Source organism: Cucumis sativus, chromosome 4, assembly GCF_000004075.3.
Source record: "Cucumis sativus cultivar 9930 chromosome 4, Cucumber_9930_V3, whole genome shotgun sequence".
Lineage (NCBI taxonomy): Eukaryota > Viridiplantae > Streptophyta > Magnoliopsida > Cucurbitales > Cucurbitaceae > Cucumis > Cucumis sativus.
In genome coordinates this window covers 13,163,134-13,189,033 of record NC_026658.2, presented here as the reverse complement: position 1 = coordinate 13,189,033, position 25,900 = coordinate 13,163,134, and the positions used below count along the sequence as shown (strand labels likewise).

General features: G+C 32.7%; 1 protein-coding gene and 1 long non-coding RNA gene across 2 annotated transcripts; both read left to right on the top strand.

Moving 5' to 3' along the window:
• The first annotated feature begins 872 nt into the window (after positions 1–872).
• On the top strand, positions 873–1,730 carry LOC105435226. Its single transcript, XR_969242.2, has 3 exons — positions 873–981; positions 1,196–1,335; positions 1,563–1,730. It is a non-coding gene; the product is annotated as an uncharacterized LOC105435226 (long non-coding RNA).
• A 1,023-nt stretch (positions 1,731–2,753) lies between these two features.
• LOC101207778 (lycopene beta cyclase, chloroplastic) lies at positions 2,754–5,102 on the top strand. The gene has a single exon (XM_004150713.3). The coding sequence runs from the start codon at positions 3,319–3,321 to the stop codon at positions 4,831–4,833; it is 1,515 nt and encodes a 504-aa protein (XP_004150761.1). The 5' UTR covers positions 2,754–3,318; the 3' UTR covers positions 4,834–5,102.
• Positions 5,103–25,900: the final 20,798 nt, after the last annotated feature.

Below are 25,900 nucleotides of genomic sequence, written 5' to 3'. Positions count from 1 at the left end.
CATCCTGCTCCGAACATCTGCTTGCTCATCTCGAAACGTAGCGTGATGTCAGCCGAAGCCATTTGCCTCTTGAACAACTTCAACTGATCCATGACATGGAGCCGTGACTGTGAAACAGTTAACAACCGAAGTCTTTTAACTTGAAATGCTTAAAACCGTAATGTGATCCACTTGAAATCTTTATAAAATATAACATGAATAAAGAATAATCATGAATGTATAGGTGTTTGAACAGTCACATGACTATTTTGAAACTAACAATGTCCTTTGTATAAAGAAAAACTACGTTGGCCTGGCAATGGTATGTTCATCATGCAGAGATCCACAATCTGTACCTAGAAAGTGAGAAAACATTTTTGAAAGGGTAAGTCGAAAGACTTAGTGAGCAACAGTTTTATAAAATAGGTTTTCGTAAACATTTTAGTATAAAACCGGAGATTGAATACATTTGTAAGTAAATAATCACAACATGAAACTTGAACATTTGCATAGCTTTTCAAAGACAGTCCTCCATAGCCACGGGCAATATTTACCCCTTCGTCTAAAGATGGAATAGTCGATGGGTTGCTAACTCCTTGAATTGATGGCCCATAGTTAAAAATAGGTTTGTCAATCCATCAATTCATGCTTTGATTATCTTTGATTAACTCCTTGAACTGATTGTATGGTTGACGAACCTATTTTTAACTATGGGACATAAGGAATGGTATATTATTATGCCTTAAAGGAAGAGAGTTAGTTATCCATCGAGAAGATGTCAAATCTGATTTGACAAGGGTTAACGTGTAATATTAATGTTTTATGCATGGCTAAAATAAATATACATTTTCCAAGTGTAAGGTTGAAGTAGGAGCTAGCGATCGGATAAAGAACTAAGGATGACTAATCCATATTAAAACAGTAGTATAAATAGAGAATTTGCCACTTGGTCTCTGCGAGAAGAGGAAAGTTGAAGAGTGAGTGCTTTTCTTTCAAATTTTTGTGAGTGTTTTCCTTAATATTTTATGTCAAATGTTTCCTTATAAATCTCTACTAATTTGAGTTAATGATTTCGATTCATAATGATTTCTAAAAGAGATTTATATGAAAAAGTGTTTTCGTGCTCAAAGCATGATTTAATCTTAATGTTTATGATATAGTTTGCAAACCATTAGTTACTTCCTTTGAATAAGCTAACTTTTATGTGCACATAAAGAGTTAAAGGGCACCATGAGTATACGAGACTACGTGGTGATGAAGCTCGCTTATGCGTTGAAAGGAGCGTATAATGCTTAGCGGTTTGAGCAACAAGGATGAATCAGAATACTCTCGGATGCTGATGAATATAAATGCAAAGTTACGTGACCTAGCGTAGAGAGTGATTCGGGATCCTTGGTAAAATGAAATGTTTGCAAAATGATTTGTTAAGCATAAAGAAAGGTTTATGCGAAAAGAAATGATTTGTTGGTGTGTAAATGATTTGATATTATATTTGCGAAATGATTACTGAAAAGATATTGAGAAAGGTTTTCATAAAACTTCACTCAGTCTTTCGACTAACGTTTTCAAAATCTATCTTCCAGGATCATGCATTTAGGCCAAGTAAAAAAGAAGGTTGAAGGATTTGCGGCAAGATGAGAAGGCTACTAGGCATTTAAGAGTTTATTTAACGTAACTTTAGATCAAAGTGTTGTAAGTTATGTTCACTTAAATGCCTGTTATTCATAAAGTGTAAGTTTTGGCTGAATTGATCGCGTTAAGTTTTTTGCATTAAAAATGTCTTTGAATGTGATTGGCGTTTGGTATGACTTCTGTTGCGTTATGTTTTGTCTTAGTAGTTTAAAAGAATTGAGGTTGAATTAGTCGATAAGAAAATGTCAAGGTTGTAACTAAATCACATCCTATTCTCATTACTTGAGTGTTTTGGTCGTATTGAGATTTAGGGTGTGACAATACCAACTAAACTAAACTAGATTATTTGAATTAGACTGTGTTGTAGGAGTTTTGATAATATTTGAGTTTCATTTGAGATTTATGAAATTTTAGTTACAAATTTTAAATATTTTAAGTTAATAAATAATATACTTAAAAGAAAATAAATAAATAATCGGATAAGCTAGTCCAACCCAAATTTGGAGAGTTGGGTTGAGTTGAATTTGAGCCGTGGATTTGACAAGCTTGAAAATTTGGATTGGTCCAAAAAAATCTCCAAACCGAACCGACTGAGATCGGTAGTGGTTTGACAAAATGGAATCGTGAATAGAGTGATTAAAGATGGAACTCCAGGAACGACTAATGTGGATGGTGAAAGCAAATTAATAAGGACAAATGGGCGCGTATACCAAAACTAGGGAGGCCAATCTCCCCATGAAATAAGACAACGGATTAGCAAAGGAGAAGTACTGTTCTTTCATGAAAAACTTAAAACCTCTCTACTATTATATATTTTAATTATGATGTATTATTATTCAGAATTGAGTATATCCCAAATCAGTCTTAATCATTTATAATTGTTAATTTACCTCCTGGACTTCATATACGATAACAACAATAAAACTACTTATATAAATTTAACTACCTTTGTTTATTATTGCTGGCCACATAACAACTTTTAAGAATCATGTTGATCTAGATTTACATTTAAACTAATATGAACTACCAAAGCATTAAAAAATGGTTCACTACTTTGCAAATCACACATCAAATCCTGGAATAAACATCAATTGAGTTCAAACAAAAACACCCACCATTCTATTTATCATCATCATACCATTTTTAAGCAGTGGAGAAAGCAAATTGAGCGACCGATATTCACTCTCAAGTCGCTATCAGTTATCACCACCATTAATTGGCGAGAGAATATGGAGCCATCCTCCAACTGTCGTCACTGCCAAAATCCCAATCTTCTCAAATTCCTCTAATTTCCATCTCTTCGAGACCAGTGGCCGGCGAAGTCAGTTCGTCAAATTTGGGACTGGCCATAACTCTACACATCCCTCCAATCCACTGGAACCAAATGGACATCCTTTGCGTCCTCAGGTTCGCCTCCAAACATAACCCCTCTTCATGTTTTATCCATTGATTTCCATTGAACTTATCCCTGTTCTTCTGAAGTTTTTGGGGATCTCTTGGAATTTTTCTGCACCCCATTTGGATCCTTCGTCTATTGGTTCGTTTCTTTTTTTTTTTTTTTTCTTTTTTTTTCTTTTTTTGAGGTTTCTGGATATTGGGTTTCTGTGGGGATTCCCGTTTTAGCTTTGCTGAAAATTCTGTTTCTGTTGCTCTGTAGTTTCAATAGTTTGGGTTTTGGGAGTTTTGTGTTGACCTTTTAGTAAATCCATGGATACTTTGCTTAAAATCAATAACAAGTATGGTTTTCTGCAACCATTACATGGGGTTTCAGAAAAATTGAGTGGTGTGAGGGGTACGAAGTTTCACGGTCAGGAATTTGGATTTGGTCAAAGAAAGAGTCGTCTGAAATTGAAGAAAGGGGGTTGTGTTGGTGTGAAAAGTAGTGCTCTTTTGGAGCTTGTTCCTGAAACCAAGAAGGAAAATCTTGAGTTTGAACTTCCTATGTTTGATCCTTCGAAGGGCCTTGTTGTCGATCTCGCGGTTGTGGGTGGTGGCCCTGCAGGGCTTGCTGTTGCACAACAGGTCTCAGAGGCAGGTCTTTCAGTTTGTGCAATTGACCCATCCCCCAAGTTGATTTGGCCCAACAATTATGGGGTTTGGGTGGATGAATTTGAGGCAATGGATTTGCTTGATTGTCTTGACACGACTTGGTCCGGTGCTGTTGTGTTCACCAATGAACAATCAACAAAAGATCTTGCTCGACCTTATGGGAGGGTTAATAGAAAGCAGCTCAAGTCAAAAATGTTGCAGAAATGCATTTCCAATGGTGTTAAGTTTCATGAAGCTAAAGTTATTAAAGTTATACATGAGGAGTTCAAATCTTTGATAATTTGCAATGATGGAGTGACCATTCAAGCTGCCATTGTTCTTGATGCTACTGGCTTCTCTCGATGCCTTGTCCAATATGATAAGCCTTACAATCCGGGCTACCAAGTAGCTTATGGGATTTTAGCTGAGGTGGAGGAACATCCATTCGACGTTAACAAGATGGTCTTTATGGACTGGAGGGATTCACATCTGAATAATAATATGATTTTGAAGGACCGAAATAGCAAAATTCCTACATTTCTTTATGCAATGCCCTTTTCATCAAATCGGATATTTCTAGAAGAAACTTCTCTGGTAGCTCGACCTGGATTACAAATGAGCGATATCCAGGAAAGAATGGAGGCAAGATTGAATCACTTGGGAATAAAAGTGAAAAGCATAGAAGAGGATGAGCATTGTGTCATCCCAATGGGTGGACCGCTGCCAGTTCTTCCTCAAAGAGTTGTTGGAATTGGTGGAACAGCAGGGATGGTGCACCCTTCAACTGGATATATGGTAGCAAGAACTCTAGCAGCAGCACCTATTGTTGCTAGTGCAATAGTTCGATGCCTTGGTTCAGATGGACGTTTCATGGGTGATGCAATATCCTCTGAAGTTTGGAAAGATCTATGGCCCATTGAAAGGAGGAGACAGAGGGAGTTTTTCTGTTTTGGGATGGATATCTTGTTGAAGCTGGATCTAAAGGGTACAAGAAGGTTTTTTGATGCATTTTTTGATCTTGAACCTCGTTATTGGCATGGATTCTTGTCATCACGACTGTTTCTTCCCGAGCTGTTACTCTTTGGGCTTTCCTTATTCTCTCACGCATCTAATGCCTCCAGGCTTGAGATCATGGCAAAGGGAACTCCATCTTTGGTAAACATGATCGGTAATCTGGTAAAGGATAGAGACTAAGATGAATATAGAGTTACTTTATTGTAAGCTAATCATCATACTGATGCAAGTGCATTATCACATTTACTTCTGCTGATGGTTGTTCATAAGATTATGAGTTAGTTATAGCTTATAGCCATTTCTCTCTTTAGCATGTTAATCCTAGTTCACACCTCATACGACTTCACAGAAAAGAGAAGTGCTTCAAAAGTCACCTGTCAAATATATACACTATACATATGTATATGCTTGAGACCTCATCGTTTTATGCACAATAATCATTGTAAATACCATAAAAGACTAAAAAACTAGGATAGTGTTGATTTCTTCATTATGTTCTGTGAATAGCCAGGACATTGAGGGATTTCTAAAGAAAAATTAAGGGAATCAAATCTTATTCATCTTTGTTCTTTTCATTAGATGCACCATTTTTCTTTTTTCTTTTTTCTTTTTTTGGTACAACCTCTCTTAATACATGACTTTAATTAATGTTATGTGGAGATAGAAATGATGGGAAATGGCTCTATGCAGATTGCTTTTCTCATAATTCACAATTGTTCATGTTTTCTTTTGAGATACTTGTTTAAAGTTTAGGGTATTTCTACCTATCTGAAGGTTTGGAGTTGGGATTAGTATGATTGCGAACTTTGTTGTTTTTGTGTTGAAGTTTCCTTAATATTGGTGTAGCTGTTCCACAGATGTCTAGCATGTGAAATTATGTCAGACTGTGATTGAGAGTAATGGCATCTTTAGAAAGCCTTCCTGTAGCATGCCTGAAATGTTCCTGACCTACCACCATACAGATTCATGGTGGAGGTCAGGTTCAGAAATGAAACAATGAGTCTTTCATTTGGGCTGAATACTCTCTAGTCGAAATTCTGGGTCATTGAAGTGTAACGCATCCGCCGCACTTGTGTGTAATGGGTGCTTTATCTAGATAGAGTATTAGATTAAGGATCTTCTGCCCATTCTTGCAAATTTCATGCTGAAGCGGTCGGTCTGTAGACGTGTTCTTGTTCAGATTTATGCTCGACCCATCTCTCTATCTTATTCCTCCAAGTATATACCTTAGTAACCAAGTGTCTATCGTTAAGTTTGGTTCGATTTCCAATAATCATACAGGTGATACCATGTCTATGGCTGACTTGGTGCTATTACAGTTCGATGAATGAAGGTATTTTCAAGTGGTTGGTCATGTCATTTAGTTTTATAAATAAGTGCCTAAAACTTTCATGAGGTTAGTAACTTAGTTTTTACTTTTTATTACCTTTGTTTAGTAAATTTGTCGTGGACGTCACTTACGATCTTTCATTTGAGAACCAACAAGTGAGAGTCGTACTAGCCTTGGAACTTTACCCTTATCAAGAAACTTCCAGTATTTTTGGGAATAGCAATGAAAACACAACCACCTTTAACACTTGATAGAACCTCTCTAACTTGTATGTCTTTAAAAGGAAAAGTTGTAATATTCTTGCCAAAGTTTTGAGAATCCATTTTATTTGAAATAAGAGATGCATGCATAAGAACCCTGTAACAATGGTAGAAGTTGTCTTATTTATTAATCTAATCAATCACTTCATTCAATGTTTAGCAAGGAATGTAACATATTTTGGTAAAACAATAGATTATGTAATTTGAAAACATCCCAAAACTATACAAAAAGATGCTAATTGCCAAGAGAGTTGAGGAAAATTGGATTGGATGACAAGCCATGTACATCAACAAAACAAGACAATACATTATAATAGATACTAGATACACAACCCAGTGCCCCTATATAAGATGGTTAGTTATTAGATTAGGCAATAGAGTTATTAGTAATAGTATTGAGTAGATAGTATGTAGCATAGCATATAGGTCAATAATAAAAATTTAATGGTAACCTACCCTTGATTTGCTTTTAATTTATTAGACATATATATTGAAGGGTTGATCGAGAGCGATCCTCTCTGTACTTCTTTTGGGAGTAGTGAAGCCTTTATGACAAAAGAGAGTTTGTGTTGTGCTATAAGGGTTGTAGGGTGGAGAGGAATGATAATATCTTTTGAGAGATAACAGATGGGAGTTGTGAATTCTTGGAGCTCTACCATGGCTAAAGCCTAATAAAGTATAAAATTGCTATTCTAATACAAGACAGTTTTAAAATAATAATTAAATATATAACATCTTTTTTAAAAAATGTTAATACAATAACTTCTATTCATTCTCGATACACCAATGTCTACTATACAGTCTACCGACGATAGACTTTGACAAATTTGCTATATTTATTTTTTAAAATACTAGTTGGTAACATGCACGTTAATTTTTCACACAAATAGAATGCAACTATATTTATTTACTCACGATTTTTAAAATTAATTTTTTAAAATACATTTTTCAACTTTATTTTTAGAGAGATTTATTCCTCAACACTTGTTATATGCATGTATAAATAGAATGAGCTAAAAGATATAAAACACTTGATAGTATGACTATGAAACATATTCATTCAATCAAACTTTAGATTGATGAATAATTTTGGGATAAGTTCGATGACTACTAAAACCAACATTTAAATTTTAAATAATACGCTCGAGAAGAAAAGTCTGTTTTTCACTTAAATCAAGATCATTTTAAACCAAACCAATAGATAAAAAGTAAATAATCAGCCCACAAAGAATAAATTTTCTTATTATTCAATTTCCGTAAGGCCTATACAACAATTTTTTTTTTCTTTCTTGCTTGTCCAAAATTTTCTTTTTTATTTTTTTGTCTTCTCTATTTTTAATGTTAGACAAAAACAAAAGTGACTAACAAACAACATAGAGATCTCTCTTCAAGCTTGCAAGCAGCACCAATATTATGGCATAAACCTCAAAAGACAACCCCTCACCTCAAATTGTATGTAACGTCAGCAACAACCATAAAATAGAGACATTTTTTACTTATATAATGTACAGAGCCATTTTAGCCTCAAAACCAAACTTGCTCTCCTCAACTCAAACTTCAAATTGTTAGAAATGTTGTTCAAAATTGGAATGTCCGTCTCAATAGGTTCAAATGAAGGTTTGTGGGCTTTTGTAACCTTGACTCATAAATCTTCATTTGAACTTGTTGAAAGACCAATTCCTTCACACACCACCTTTTTTGTTGTGACTTGAACATGAAAAAAAGAAAGAAAAAGAATTGAATATTTATACCTAAAGATTTAAAAAGGGAAGGAATTTGAAAGGTTGAAATAATTACAAAACATTTAATGTGAGATAAGGGAATGTGAATAGGTGGAAGATGAAGGGATGTGAATAGTTTTAGGAAAATATTAATGATATAATTAATTGGAAAGAAAAAGTTTAAATTATTAATGTATATGTATTTATTAATAATTAATTTTAAATTAAAAAATAAATAAAAAGCAAATTACAATAAAACCAAAGTAGGAAAGGGAGAAGGACAAAATTGGAAAGAAAAAGTTTTATCTATCCATACTTTTATATATAGGATAGATATAGTTTTTTTTCTTCTTTTTAACTAGGGAGTCCATGACCTCCTTGGGCGAAGCAATACTTGAAAGGGGTTGAAAAAGACCTTAGAGATGTTGAGTCTTTGTTAGGTGTTTTGTTTCTCTTCAGACCCCTCCCTTTTACAAGCTTTGTGTTTTTCGATGCATATGTTTTCTTCAGTATATATATACTTTTAAAAAAAAAAAAAAAAAAAAAAAAAAAAAAACTAAAAAATCAATGGTAACCTAAAGAATAATTGCATGGAGGGAGACTTTGAAGGAAAATTAACCCCAAGTAAGTTTCAAAATCAACAAAAGAAATTTCGTTTTGGTTATGGTATCACCATATGATATTATCATTCTTCATTCTGTAGCATCTCTTCTTCTCGTTCTTTTTCCTTTTGCATTTCTCCTTCCACTTTTTTCCATTTTTCCCTTCTTTTTCTACGTTTCTTCTTGCTTTTTATATTATGAATTTTTCTGACATCAGATAGCGAACATATGACATAAAACATAGATGGTAGAGTGTAAAGCACTGGAGTGAACTTTTGAATGAGAGTATAGATGATGAGTATGTGCTTATAAAGCATATAGCATCAACTATGGAAGAAAGTTGTGAGTAAATTCATGTGTGTAAACAGAGGACCATTTTCCCTCTATATCTTAATGTTGACAACTTTTCGTTCGGGCCTCTAAATGAAGTAATTGGTAAAAGAAAAAGAAAAAGAAAAAGAAAATCCTATAACGAAATTTGAGTTTAAGAAGCAAAAAGAGGTTAGGTAACATAACCAAAAATAAGTTGGGCCCCAGATCAAACAGAATCCCCTTCAATAGAAGAGAGAAAAAGAAAAAGGGAATTAGTTAACAGCTTCCCACATGATTTTTCCATTTGATCCCTACCAACCAATTTGGATCAATATTATACACAAAACTCTCCACATTTCTTTCCATCCACGACCCCATCACATGGCCTTAAAAACCAAACTAAATCTCTCTCTTAGTCTCTTCAAAAAAGTCTATATTCTAAACCACAAAATATGCAATTTGGTACAGAGATGGGTGATATTGCTTACTAGTCTCAAGTCAAACCATTTTTAAACATCTCCAAAGGACACACTCATAAATAGGAAATGTTATTTTTAAAAACCCTTCTTATAACTAGGGATCACAAATCACAACCAACCAAGTGTCACAGTTTTCTGTCTATAAATACAAGACTTTGATCTTCATTTCCATTGCACACAGAAAGGAAGAAGAAAAAAGAAAAAAAAAAAAGAAGAAGAAGAAAGAAAACCTTTAAGAAACTCTCTCTTCTTTTGGGTAAAAGTTAGGGTTTTTTAGGTTTGTGGTCAGCCATGGCTGGGCTCCAGTACAACTTCTTTCCCACTGATCTCCTTTACCCTAAACCATCTTCTTCTTCTTCTTCCTCAGAAGCCATCAACAGGGCAAGTGTGACCTTCAAAACCCCTCTAAGAGGCAATAAAGGTGATCAAGAAGATATTGATCATGGTGATGAACCCAAGAGTCGTTTGATGATCTCTCAAAAGGTTGATAGATCACCATTGATTCTCAAGCATCAAATCAAGAGTACTTCTTCTTCAACTTTCTAAACATTTATCAACCCCATGATCAGTTGGTTTATCATGGGCTAGCTCTACTCTTCAAAAGGAAAAAAAAAAATGTTTGCTTTTTGTTCTTTTTCCCTCTTTGATTCTTTTGTTTTTCTACGGAAGTACTTCGTGGCTTTTTTTAATAGTTTTCGAAAGTTTTTATTATGAGTATGTGAATAAGTTTCATTCTCTATATAATGGTAAAGAGGATGTTTCGATTGCCATTTTGGAGGGGATTGAAAAACTCTTGAGGCCGTTTTGGAATTGCCAATGGCTGTATGATCCATATGAGTCATAAAATAATGAACAATTATTATTTATTATTTAACACTTTATATATATTTTAAAAAAAATAACTATTGTAAATGGTCAAATTTGCTAAAAATATTTACAAGGTATTGATAGATACTAACAGTGTCAATTCCTTTGTTCAATTATGCTGTTCTTCTTTTTATAGTCTTCCTTCTAGATTGATATTATTGAAGCACCATTTGATGACTACTGTATTTAGTTTTTCTTTTCAATTTTTAAGAGTTAAGTTCATGTATTGTTATCCACCGTATACCAATGTTTTATAAAATCGAAACGAATTGCAAATTAAAAAAGTAAAGCTACTTTTTAATTCATTAAAATTTAGTTAGGAATTGAAGTGTGTATAGAAATGAATTCATGGACACCATAATTGAAAATTTGAGAGGTAGATTAATAAATTTTAGGAACAGCAAATTGTTACCTGAGGAATAATTAATATTTCATTTTCTAACTTTAGAGAAAAAGAGAGAGGAAAACAGATGGGAAAAAACGATTTGGTTGATAGTTTAAAATTAGAAAGAGGTAGTTGAAAATCGTCTCTGCAGTCTGCACTAAGGCAAAATAATCTATTTTGTTCATTATTTGACATTTAAAGGTTCTACATGCACACAAGTGATGCATGAACAATTTTTTAAAAATTAATCTTAATAATTAATTGATTCATTTATGAAAATTGAGATATTTAATTAATAGAATGATAAGTTTCAAACTATGTTTTGAAAATAAAATTTAAATATTGGTATAAATGGGTGCACTTACGAAAGTAAGTTAATGATTTTTTTCTGTAAAGTACAAAAGTTGATGGTTTAATAGGGGAATACTGCACATAGGTTGAGGTGAAGGTGTTTTTTTGAACCAACCTAAATCAAATCTATCTAAACAATGAACGTTGGTACAAAGAATGCAGCCACTTTATCCATTCTTTTTGTTTTTCTCCGCAAAAACAGTGCAAATAGCTTTCACTCCTCGGTTCAATCTTGTATCACCCAATTGAATAACTCCCTCCAGAAATGGCTTAAAAATACCTTATCCCTATTCGAGACTATAGATTTTGGAAACCCATCTAATCGTACTATCTCCTTTGACAAACACTTCAGCTACTCCTTTGGTCGTGTATGAATGTTTTAGTGGTACAAAATGCTCATATTTACTCAATCTATCAACCATCACAAAGATAACCTCATATCCATCCACATGTTTATCCTTGCCCATATTTTTTTCTTTATCATTACTCAAAATTTTATTTCAGATTTTGCACTAAAATTTCATTTTTTTAATCTAAATTTTAAAAACAAAATATTTGTTTTAGTTATAAAGAAATTGTTTTGCATTTTAAATGGGCTTTATCATAAATAATTCAAATGTATTTTATAATGAATAACCTTTTTGGCATAAAATATTAAGTCATAATCTACCAAAAAAGTTGAAAAAAGCAGTTCCAAGACCAAAAATGACAGTCGAGTGTGTAAGTGCAACAAACTTAATCTAACCTAAAATGTATTCAAAACCTGTGTAAGCATTATTGAATTTTCAAAATGACCAAACAATGCTTAAGTGTAAGTTTGTAACTCACAACTTACCAAAAAAAATTTTGTTTTGGGTTGCCAAAATATTTGTTACCCAATCGTTAAATTTGGCTATTTTTTACATGATCGTTTAGACTTGATAGTTTAAATTTGACTATTTTTATTTAGATTTGATTGTTTAGATTGAGCTATCCAATATCGAGTGATTTTTTATATTTGTCACACGATGAAAAAAAGAATATTGTCGAAGATCATAAAGAAGAGAAAAGAGAAAATGATACAAAAATCATTATACACCGATCAGGACAAATATGAAATTCTGAGAAAATAATCCGCCGTAATAAATTTTTCTTAAATTGTTCTAAAGATAGTAAATATTTTGATACTTTGTTCTATTTATGAAAATTAACCTCTCATATTTAATTAAGTAATTCGAACTAGATTGGATCAATATAAATTCCTTTTTAATCAACTCCAAATTAAACCGAAATCAAAAGGAATAGAGAATGTTTAACACAAGAAATGGGATCTCGATGCCAAATATATATATATAACAAAAATAAATATAAAGTTAGGATATTTTAAAAAATAGCAAAATAAATTAAAATACTTACACGTTATAAGAATTTTTTTGGATTCTGTTCACACGAGATTTCGGAAGAAACGTATTTCGTAAAATTGAACTGTGTTATATTGATGAATATTGTGAATACAATCTCTAGTATTTACTCCTTTGATGCTTTTTCTCGAATACAAGTTAAAAAAAAAAAACTTAGAATTTCTTGATCTTCGGCCTTTAGGATGTTATAGTTGCAAGTCTATTTGAGCTTCAGTATTCTGGAATTCAAGGAAAGTTTGATCTTCCAAGTCTTTAATCTTTCAGAAGATGATGTTCTCGAAGATGATAAGAACTTGCACGTCTTGAGAGCTTTATAGAAGTTTGAATCTTCAATACTTCAAAACTTCAATTTTTCATTCAACAAAAGACCCCCCAAATGAATGACAAATGTCTCTATTTATAGAGAAAATTTGTGTGTTTTAGGTGGGCTTTGGCCTATTTGCTTGTTGGGATTGAACTTTGACCAATTTGTCTGTTGGGCTAAGGCTTGAGCCAATTTGCCTTATTGGGTTTGGACTTGGGCTTGGGCCCATTTGCTTTATTGGGCTTGGGTTCGTCTGCTTGTTGAGTTTGAATTGGGTTGGATTGAGTAAACTTAAATATCAAAATCCAATAAAATATAATTATCGAATATTTGTTATGATGATGTGGCATGATTTAATTGGTCGAAATTTCTTGCTCAACAAATGCCCCTTTCGAGATTACTGCACGTGTATGGGTGGACGAGTCTCGAAAACGATAAACTGAAACAAAAAAATACTAAGTGATTTGTTCTTGACTATGATTTCAGTTAATATGACAAATTAATCACACTATGCATGAGTGTGATTAAAATAAGGTATGAGATTAGGTGAATTTTGGATTTAATTTAAAATTTTATTTTATTTCAAATTTTGTATATATATATATATATATATATATATATATATTTGAAAATTTAATTGGAGGTTAAAGTTGGGAAAATTGCCAATATTCAAATATATATGTATATTTTTAATATTCCACCTAAATAAAATTATTTTTATTTATTTATATATATATTTTAAAAATTGAGATTTGTTAAAACAAATACTTAATTTCTTAATAAAATATATTTAAAGATCTCAATTAAAAGATTCATTCAAAGATGTTAACAAAAAAAAAAATGAAATCAACCAAGATTTACTTCTATCTCTTATTTCATCCAATTTATAATTTCTTATCCCTATAAACAGTTGAAGTGGAAAAGAAAGGGAAGCAACTAAAAAGAAAGAAGAAAGAAGCCATCAAAACTTATTCCGTCACTTTCTTTCCGTGGCTACTCCGCATAAAAGTAATTTAGTCATATCTCTTTTTTTTTCTTTTTTTTATTTAAAAAAAAAATTATCCGACACGGAGATGGAGTGGTATAGAAAAAGAAAGGAAAAGAAAGAAAAAAATAGAAGAAAGAAGTAAATGAGAAGAGAAGAAAGGAAAGAAGAAAGAAGAAAGAAAAGGAACAGAAAAGACAGAGACGAAAGAAGAAGAAAAGAGGAAGAAAGAAAGAGAAAAGAAAGAAAGAAAGAAAGAAAAATAAGTGAGACGGCCGCTGAGGTTTTTTTTTTTTTTCTTTAATTTTAATTTTTTTTAAAAAAAATATCTCTTTTTACAAACAATTGATTTATTATTATATATATATATTTCTTTATTTTGTTTTGTATTCACGTGTCAATATATATATTCTCATTTACTTTTTAGTTTTTTTTTTGTGATTTTATATATGTATATATATATTTGTTATTTGCTTTTTTTTATTTTCCATTTTAGAAAGTTTTATTTATATAATGTATATGTATATTCTTTTAAGTTGCTACCCTACCTACTTTATTAATAATATATATATATATATATATTATATATATAATATATATATATATATATATATATATATATTATATATATATATAATATATAATATTTTTTAAGGTTAGTGTATGTGACATTGCACCAACTACAAGTTCTTAAGGTTAAGATTTTTTTTTATATATATTTTTTAAAAAAACTGTTTCTTTAAAGACGTAAGTATCTTGGTTTGGCTTTCAATATCCTGGTTTATTGGGTTTGTAAGGCGCCCACTGTTGTTGCGACTTATTGGATTTGTACATGATAGATGATGCAACTCTATCATGTCGTCCAGTACTGCAAAGACTTATTGGGTTCTATCATGTCACCCAGTATTGCTGAGACTTATTGGGTTTGTACACGATAAACGATGCAACTCTATCATGTCGCCCAATACTGTTGGGACTTATTGGGTTTGTCGTGATAGACGATGCAACTCTATCATGTCACCCAGTACTGCTCAGACTTATTGGCTTTGTACATGATAAACAACTATATCATGTCACTTAGTACTGCGGAGACTTATTGGGTTTGTACATGATAGACGATGCAACTCTATCATGTCACCCGGTACTGTTGGGACTTATTGGGTTTGTACATGATAGACGATGCAACTATATCATGTCGCTCAGTACTGCTGAGACTTATTGAGTTTGTACATGATAGACGATGCAACTCTATCATGTTGCCTATTGCTTTGGCAACTTGAATTTCGTAATACTTATTTTTCTATACATATATATATATTAAAAGCAAGTCATCAACACTGACGCTCCTTTGGTGATTTTTTTTTTTTTTTTTTGTAGAACAATGGTTTACTTCATAGAACGATTCGTGAATTAAAACAGATATCTTGTAATACTTTCTGACAAAACTCAATCGAGAGAAGATGGACTTAGTCTTCTTGTGGAGAAGTTGTGGGCTGGCCCTTTTGCAGATCGTTGGCCACGTTTGGACAACAGTTCGACTCTTCCCAAATTATCTGTAGAAATGTCTTTGTCTGAGGGGAAGAACGTATGGGTCTTGCAATCTTTTATCCATGATGAGGCTCCTACTTCTAAAAGGGCTCTCACTCTTGGGCATCGTCTAATTGAAGGTCAAACACGTTGGGGTGCTGTGACTAAAGTCCCTAGAGAGTTTTGCTTTACTGATTGCTATTGGGAGTGGCTAGAGTTTGTAGTTGGTCGAAATTCGCGAATTCTCTACGATGCTCGTTTATTTGGCGCTGTAACAGCTTCTTTGTACACCTATGATCGTAATAGTGATGCGGTTCGAGCATTTTGTGAAGCTTGGTGTCCTTCGACTAATACTCTTCATACTATGGCGGGCGAGTTATCTATTTCTCCGTGGAACATGTGGTCATTTGGGGGCCTTCCAATTAAAGGGGAGTTCTACGAGGAAGTCATCCCCTCTTACAAAAAGTTATTTTCTACACGAGATAAGACAAAATTGATAACATGTCAATATCTTTTTCAGGCATATTATTCAATAATTTGTATGCAGAAGGCTGACCACAAGACCTCTTCCAAAAATGACTCCAAGTGGCTATTAGCTCATGGATTTCATTTTGGTACCTTGGATCCAGGAACTATGATAAGCCTATTGCACGGAAGCAAAAGAAGGCATCACACTCAAGATCTACTCAAAACCCTGATGGCTCAAAGGTCCGATCTCGAGAATGGTCCTCCAGAGAAAACATGTTATTTACAGAACTCGGTATAAGGGATGATCTTAAGGATGCTATGTATTTAGCTGCCTTCTTATCTTGCTGGTTGTGCCTCTTTGTGTTTCCGCAGAAGGAATCATTTCTTTGCCCTAGAGTGTTTAGGATTGCAAGCTCGATGGCTGATAGATTTGTCTATAGTCTTGCAGTCCCAGTTTTGGCCAACATTTATCATGGGCCAAGTTTAATAACTAAAGCCTCAAATCCAGTAGGACGCATGAACTTTCACTTTCCCATGCATTACGTCCATGGTTGGTTAGCTCATTATTTTGGAACTCATTATCCACTCCCGAAAGAAGTTCAAGGTCCCAAGATGGCTAACTTCTCTGGCGAAGGCGGGTTTATTTATTTTGGAGAGTATGAGGCGCGAGAAAACTGATCCATAATGGTGCAAGAATCTAGTGGCACTCGAGTCTTCAAAATCGAAATAAGCATGAACGCATGATTGATACTTGTGATTCATCATTTCTGCAGACTTCTTATTTTGCGAGCATGCGTTCCTGCTACTTATCACCCCGTTGTGGGAATATTTGGATTGTAACATCATACAACCCGTATCGATTTGGGAGTCAATTTGGCTTTTACCAGGATATCCCCAATGATATAGGGGGCATACCGCCTGTGATTTCACTGAATAATATATTACATCATTGGAGATTATGTGTGAGGCGTAACACTTCATCTGAGCTATACTTGTCTGCCCGTTTGTTAGAGCCTTGCAAGCATGTTACGCAACAATTTAAGAATTGGTGGGCCACAAAGCATGAGCCTATTTTGAGGATAATAGGCACCATTTGGTGAGTAGTGTCATTCCTCCCCCATCGCAACCAAGATTACCCAAGAATTGAGGGAGCAACCAGGGTGGTAAGCAAATTCGTTTGATTGAAGCAATGGCTCCTACCCCCGAGAATGTTGTGGCGGAGCATAAAGATGAGAGTGACAGCAGCAAAAGTGACTGTCATTGGAAAATACCTTTGAAGAAAGCGAAGGTATCAGGTGATAACTCTTGCGGAAGGGGTTCGAGTGCTATGTGAATTCCTGATGTCCCACCACTGGTTGGCATATTTTCCTTCTTTAATAAGTTTCTTTTATTGTTTATCTTCTTTGTGCGTGATTTATCCATTGCTTTTTTATTTATTTTATTTATTTATTTATTTTGCAGTCTCCTTTGGACGATCATCTTGAAGGGCTTATGGATGTATGCAGTGATGAATCATTAACCGGTCCTCATATGGCTGATACGACTATTGAGGAAGTTGGCATTTTGAAGACACCTGCTGCAAAACCAGTCGAAGTATCCTTACGTCCTTCTGCTCTTCTCGGGGAGATTCGCCTAGGCAAAATGAAAGTAGGTGGCAAAGATATCAAGAATCCTCCCTCTAGAGGAGGTGTCTGTCCTATAGTGCCTTCAACGAAGGCTATATCCATGCATGCTCCTCTCAAGATTTCTGAGCCGCCTTTAGGCACCTCTATGAAACAGGCAGCAAAACACCCTGAGTCTTCACAGTGGGTTGGTGAAAATGTAGTTTCAAATTTCTTTCAGAAAACAGCTATGTGCATGTGGATGGACATTCAAGACAAGATCATGTGCACCCCTTTTGAATATATCCCAAGACTTAGGCTAAAAATAGCAACAGTTCTCTCAGGAATTGCAAAGATTCATGCAGATGGCTTGACTCCTCTTGAAGAATACTTGAATAGTTACCTTAAGAGAGTAGACAGTTTCAACTATGTGTAATCTTCATATTCTGCACAGTTGCTATCAACCGATAAGACTTGTCAATTAGAGGAGAAGATTTCTGCCATTAAGGAAGCCTTAACCTTGATGGAACAACTACGAGGAGATGCTGAAGTTATTCATGAGAGGGCTGCACAGCTATCTTTGGAAAAGAAGAAACTAGAGAGCAGACTTCAGAGTATAAATACTGAGTTTGAACAATTAACGCTCTTATCTGGTGAGAAAAATGAGGCCATAAACAAGCAAGAGCTAGCAGTTGTCAAGCTTTAGGACGAAGTCAACACTCTCGAAAGCAAACCTACTATAACTGAAGAAGTAATAGAAGCTCTCTCTACTGTTCGCAAGAGTATGGAGGCTGCACGTGAAGAATTTAAAAACTTCGAGTGGAAGCTATGATTTTTGCCCACATTTTACTCTTTTTTTTTCAATCCTTGTAAATGTTAGATGAATTTTTATTATTATTCAAATGTGATTGCCCATAAATTTTGCATTGCTTAGACGTGAGATAACAATTTTTTTTTTTTACATGTGACTGAACCTAAAGTGAACCTTAAGCTGCCTACGTATCCTTTTTTATAACATAGGAATCAAGTCATAACGTAGTTCAATTTTTTTTTTTTTTAATAAAACTAAATTAAGCACAAAACTTCTTGAGAAATTTGCCGTAGATTGGGCCAATTCGTAAACCGTCTTGATCAATGATTTTGTATGCTCATGTGAAAACTTCTTTGACGATGTAGGGTCCATCCCATTTAGGTGTAAACTTATTCCCCATATGTCTCGTCGTGATAATAGGTCTTCTTATTGCAAGCACTAACTCACCAACCTGAAATGATCGGGGCCTTACATGTTTGTCAAAAGCTTTGGACATTCGCGCTTGATAACATTTGAGTGCTTGTTGAGCTTCTAGTCTCTTTTCATCAGGTGCTTCTAACTCTTAAAGGCGTAGTTTAACGTTGTCTTTAGTAGTTAGCCCTTCTTGAATTGTCATTCTCAATGATGGAATTTCTCTCTCTAGCGGAAGTACTGCTTCTACTCCGTAAACTGTTCACACGAGATTTCGGAGGAAACGTATTTCGTGAAATTGAACTTTGTTATATTGATGAATATTGTGTATACAATCTCTAGTATTTACTCATTTGATGCTTTCTCTCGAATACAAGTTAAAAAAAACTTAGAATTTCTTGATCTTCGGTCTTTAGGATGTTATAGTTGCAAGTCTATTTGAGCTTCAGTCTTCTGGAATTCAAGGAAAGTTTGATCTTCCAAGTCTTCAATCTTTCAGAAAATGATGTTCTCGAAGATGATAAGAACTTGCACGTCTTGAGAGCTTTATAGAAGTTTGAATCTTCAATTCTTCAATTCAGAGCTTCAATTCTTCATTCAACAAAAGACCCCCCCCCCCCCCCCCCCCAATGAATGACAAATGTCTCTATTTATAGAGAAAATTTGTGGGTTTTAGGTGGGCTTTGGCCCATTTGCTTGTTGGGATTGGACATTGACCAATTTGCCTGATTGGGCTTAGGCTTGGGCCAATTTGTCTTATTGGGTTTGGACTTGGGCTTGGGCCCATTTGCTTTATTGGACTTAGGTTTGTCTGCTTGTTGAGTTTGAATTGGGTAGGATTGAGTAAACTTAATTATCAAAATCCAATAAAATATAATTATCGAATATTTGTTATGATGATGTGGCAGGATTTAATTGGCCGAAATTTCTTCATCAACAAATTCTATTAATAATAGTAAGTGATATTATTCTATTAGTGACATGAATATCACTGATAGAAAGATATGATTAGCTATAAAATGTTTGTAATCGATAGAATCTAAAATTTTGGTATAAGTTATAAAGTTTTTTTGTCAACGAATAATAATGAGAGAGTGGTAGATAGATGGGGAATAATTATAATATCATTCTTCTTTTATGTATCGGGTAGATTTAAATTTTGGTTATATTATCTTTTTAAAAGGATGAATTATTTTTGGTGTATTTTAAAATCTACCATAAAAAACGTATAAGCAATTAAAGAATAATGGTTTAATCAGAAAAAGAGAAAAGGAAGAGAATAATAATGGTATTTTTGCCCTTTAGTACAAAAGAAGAATGATGCTATAATTATTGAATATGTAATGAAATTAACAAATTAAAGTGGGTAAGAAGAGTGAATATTCCAATACAATTTAAACACTCTATACTATAAACTATAAACTCTAATCTATAATCTATAATCTACAATCAAATCTACTTTAATCCTAAGAGTAGTTTCTGTTGGATAACCTATTTGAGGTTTTTTTAAATCATACATTTTCCTCTCCATTTTTTTTTTATAGTGATTTACATATTTTTAAGTAAGAAAAATGAATCCTCACCTAAATTACAGCAATAATTTTTATTTACTTTTCTAAATTTAACTTAATTTTTAAAACATTTATAAAAATAGGCAACATAATACAAAATTTAGAAATAAAAGAGGTGTTTATAGGTTTAATATTTTTTTTAAAAATTAGTTAAAACTAAAAACTAAATAGTTATGAAATAGACTATACCAATCATTCAAAATGATGCCAATTGTTGTAAATTAATTTTATTCACTTTAGCATATTTAATTGAGTTGTAAATCAAAATTGTTGGCTATATATTTATAGGAGGAAATGTGTATATATATTTAATTGAAAAGATGTGCAAAATAAAATATGAGATTATATAGATACCATATTTTGGCATATTAAAAAGCATCGATTCTTTGTTTAAGGAAAGATACAATGGACGTCATGCAACATTAGAAAATGCATTGTAACTTTTGGTTCATGCCGTTGGATTCTATGCCCTTTTATATATATATCATGTTGACCACTTGATTTTGTTTAATTAGTGTATTTTATTTTTGTAATAAGATGTATTTGTTTTCTAGTCCATGTTTGTTTCTTATTAAAGAAAAGGAACATGGATGTTTTCAAAATTACCAAGGTTCTTCATCAATTTATTGCTAATTTTTAAATTATAAAAAGGATAATAGTTCCACCACGATGTGGTGTGTTGTTTAGTTTGGATACAAATTCTCATGACTTTACTTTTGTGCCTGTTGGAATTTGTTGGAATTTGTTGGAATTTATGTTCCGCTATGGAGAGAGAGTTACGTTTGTTGGAATTTATGTTCTAAAACTTGTACTTTATAATCATATTTTATTCAATAAAAGTCATTATTTAGAAATTGAATACTATAATCTTAAGTCTAATAAACTAAGTTCTGAGGCTATTTTCTTAGTAAACTTGAACTTTATGTAGACACAAAAACGTGAATCAAATTCAAGTATATAGCCTAAATAGTCTATAGTATATTAATAAAGGTTGGATGTCTTATTGAAAGAAACTATGCATGTGACCCGTTTTGTAGTTAGTACAAATGAGATGATCCTAAATCGTTAATGTAGACACAAGAAAGTGGGGTATCCTATGTAAAGTGTTTACGTAAGACAGAACTATGAAATAGTCACTTCTACGTTATAACATCGTTTACTATTTAAAATTGACTATCTCAATTATTGATGACCTAGGTAACTTAATCTTAACCCTAAACCAACCATGAACTCCTGTTCACACTAGATTATCGTTAAATTTACTTAGGTGAGGGTAGCTCATGAGTGTTGGCCCAATGAGCCTTCCATTTTAGAGGTAAGATTGGATGGATAATTGTGGACATATGGTGCAAGACGAAATTCACTCCTACCCGCTTTAGAATTAGTAGATAGGTATTCCCTCAAGGACTGAATCCAAGTCTTGAACAAAGAGTCTCACCCTCTCATTAACCCGAGAGGGATTCAGTTTGTAGGTTGGATCTTAAACAAATGTTCAATAGTGGATCAATGAGACTTAAGGAGCAAGATGTAGTCTTAGGGGTAAAACGGTATTTTGACTCAATCGAGGTTACAAACAATCTGTGAAGTATTAACTTACTGATCATGGTTATATCAAATGGATAAAAATATATCTATAGTGAGGGGAGTGCAACTACATGACTTTAGTTGAATGACCCATTAGTTAATGAACGTTGATTAGCTCGGTCTAAAAGAGTTTATCCAGTTAATGTCGAATCATTGGAGTCCATGATCTATAGGTCCATTAGGTTCCCCTACTAGCTCATATGGAATAAACTTAGAAGAGTATGATAGAATGAGTCGAATTGTTCGATTTAGTTGAGGAGAGAGAAACTAACAAATATATGTGATGTAGTAATCGATTATTAGATTACAGATAGAGCTTTATGTTTAAATGAGATTCACATATTAAAGATATGAATGTGAATTCATACTCAGAAGCTCAAAAATTATGGAAATAGTCAAAGATGTAAAATGTCAAAATGTTGAATTTTTTACTTTTGAAAAGTCAAACTTTGACTGGCAATATTCAAATATGATTTGAAATTTGAGAAAATGAATGCAGATTCATGCTTGGGAGATCAACATTAGTCAAAGTAAACAAAATGATAAAAAGTCAAAATATTGAACAAAATGACTTTTAGTTTGAAAATTTCAAACTTTGACTTTTGACCAAATGACCATTTTGTCCTTTGACTAAAGTTAGTGAAAAAATTCAACATTTTGTTGGATAATCCCACTAACTCTATGTTAGGATTTATGTTCTAAAACTCGTAGATTGTAAATATAATTCATTGATCGTTATTAATAAAATGTTATTTTTATAATTTCAATAAATGTTATTGATTATATTATTAGTTTTGTCTTAATAACCCAAATCTAATAAACTAACATCTTAAGTTGTTTGATGAATCTTAAACAGTATGTAGAGACATACAAGAATCAATGTTTAAGACCAGCCTAAAGGGTCTATAGTATAGGGATAAGATTGGGTATCTTATTCTGGTAATACTATGAATACAACTCACTTTGTATTTGATACAAATGCAATGATCCAACGCATTCATGTAGGTGACATGTGAGTGAGGGTATCCTATGCAATGGGTTTGCATAAGACTAGACCGCAAAATAGTAACCACTAGATGTAACTCCGTTAACTAATTAGGTTTTTATTTCATTAGGATAACCTAGGTAACTTAGTCTTAATCTTGAGTGTATTATGAATTCCTATTCGAGAGGGATTGTCCTTTGATTTATACGGGTCAGAGTGGCAAGATTGCCAACTCAATAAGCTTATCATTTTGGGGACAAGACCGAGTAGGGAGCTGGAAACATAATTACACAAGATGGAATTCACCCATTCTCTACTTTAGGGTAAGTAGATGAGTGTTCCCTTAAATGGTATCTCCGAGACTTGAACAAATGGTCCTATCCTCTCTATGGCAGGAGAGTGGTTTCTGTTTATGGGTTGGACCATAAATATGTTGTTCATTAGAAGAACACTAATATTTAAGAATTAGAGGTAACCTAGGGGTAAAACAGTAATTTGATCCAGTTGGTATTACGAACACTCGTAAAGGACTAACTTACTGTTACTAGTTTATATCCGTGGACATAAAAATATATATACAGTGAAAAAATTCAATTGTAAGTCTTTAATAGAGTGTACACGCAATTAACTAATATTGATTAACGTGATTAATGAGTTTAGCTAATTAATCTTAGATCGTTGTAGCTTTTGATATGTAGGTTCATTAGGTCTCCTTCATAACTCGTAAATGGTAATGAGCTTTATTTTTATTGATTGTAATTTAAAATGTTCAAAATTACTTTGGGAATGAGTTCAAATATTAATTTAATGTGAATTTGATTCATATTAAAATTATTGAATTTTGATCCATATTAAAATTATTGAATTTTGATTCATATTAAAATTTTTGAATTTGATTCATATTAAAATTATTGGTTAGGAGAGAAACTTATATTTGAATATGATTCAAATTTAATTTAAGTTAAATATAAGATATTTAATTTATTTATTAAGTAATTAAAGAATTAATTAATAGTTTTGTTTTATTTTATTTTATTTAATTAATATAAAACTATAAGATATTGAAGATATATTCATTAAATAAAGATTTAAATGAAATATTAATTAAATATGTTTTAATTACTTATTAATTGATTGATTAATAATTAATTAATTAGTAGATGTGAAATTTCTATTAATTTCATATTTTTTAAATTAATAGAATCCTATAATTCTCTCCTGTTCCAAGAAGAAAAGAGAGTTATAAATATCTAGAAGTAAATAGTTTTCTTTAACAATTCAATATTGAAAAAAAAAACTAATAATTTTACTTTTTTGCAAAAGAGTTTCTCTAAAAAATCTCTAAACTTTTTTTCATCCAATTGGTTCCCACAAATCAATCTCATCCCAGAAGATAGAAACGTCTCTAATGGGTGGTGTTCCAATTTGGAGATTTATTTTGTAGATTTAGAAACGTTAAACAAGTAAGTTTTTCTTTCTCTAGTCTATAATTAGAAAACATGTTTAACATTTAAGTCTTAATAAGAAAACTAGTTTCTTAATTATTTTTGTCAATATAATTGTATTTTGAGATTCCAAAGTTAAATTGAGGAATGATTCTGTAAAATCTTCCGCTGTCATAGAGTTATGATGGAAACGGTACACATGCAGTGGAGAAAAATAGAGAGAGATGGTACAAATTTACTCTAATTGCAACTAAACAAATTTAGTAATCAACACGCAAAACAACTCTAATTGAAACAAAAATAGGGTTAAAAGAAAATCTCACCTTTGATGTTTTTCTTTTCTTATAATCTCCTCACGAACTTGAAGCTGGGACTACCACTAGTGTTGACCCACTATTCTCCAAACTTGGAACCGAGTTGTGGGACTCGAAATGGTAGAGAAAAATAGAGAGAGATGCATGGTACTTTTTAGAAGGAACCTAACTTTTAGACCTTTGTTGAAAGTAAAAAAAAAAAAAAAAAAAAAAATCCTTGGTTTATTTTGTAATTTTTAATCACAAAATTAAAATCTCAATCTAAGAATCTTTTCACCTTTATAAAAAACATTTTTACATGCAAACTACATGTAAGAGCTTTCTTATCTCACCACTTGGCATTCTTAGTGGGGTAGGTGTCTTGCATGCAATAAGTCACTTGCATACAAGTGATAAGCTTGTCAAATCTCAACGAGTGTTATTATTTAAATTAGTTCAAGGACAATATGGTAATTTAACATTTAAATCAAATTCAAAGTTTGACATTTTCAAGTCTTTTTACCATTTTTTCCGTCTTGACTAATTTCGACCACCCAAGCATGAATCCATATTCCTTTCTCTGAAATTCAAATCACATTTGAATATAAAGTCAGTCAAAGTTTGACTTCTCAAAGTCAAAAGTCAACATTTTGACTTTCACAACTTTGACCATTTTCATCAATTCCGAGCTTTCGAATATGAATCCACATATGCATATTTTTAATATTTAAATCAAATTTAAACATGAAGCTCTATCTTAAGCATATAACCGACGATTATATCAAATATATTTGTCAATTTCTCTCTCTTTACCTAATTCAAATAATTCGAATTATTCCATTATAATGTTCTAAATTGATTCCTTGTGAGCTAGTGGGGGAACCTGATGGACCTATAGATCATGAGATCCAAGAACCAAAAATTAACTAGCTAAACTCTTTTAGACCGAGTTAATCAATTTTCGTTAACTAACGGATCATTCCATTAAAGTCCCGTAGTAACACTCTCCTCACTTAGATATATTTGTGTCCATGTGATATAACCATGATAAGTAATTTAATCCTTCGCAGGTTGTTCCTAATCTTAACCGAGTCAAAGTATCATTTTACCCCCAAGACTACATCTTGCTCCTTAAGTCCCACTGATCCACTATTGAATAATTGGTTTAAGGTCCAACTTTTAAACTGAATCCCTCTCGAACCAATGATAGGGTGGGGGTCCTTGTTCAAGACTTGGATTGAGTCCTTATGGTAATTTAACATTTAAATCAAATTCAAAGTTTTAAATATGTCCGGAGCTATCCACTCAGTCTTACCCCTGAAATGAGAGGCTTATTGGGCCAGCACCATTGAGCTGCCCTTACCTATGTAGATTTAAGGATAATTCAGTGTGAACAGAAGTTCACAGTTAGCTCAAGATTAAGATTAAGCTACACTAGATATCTATAAACGAAATAGTCAGTTTTATTTAAGTCATGGTTCCAGTCTTATGTAAACTCTTTACATAAGATGCCCTTACTTCCATGTCTCTATATGAACAATTCAAGATCACATCG

Excerpts from the sequence above, each read along its gene's own strand:
- LOC101207778 (XM_004150713.3), top strand. The coding sequence starts at position 3,319 with ATGGATACTTTGCTTAAAATCAATAACAAGTATGGTTTTCTGCAACCA.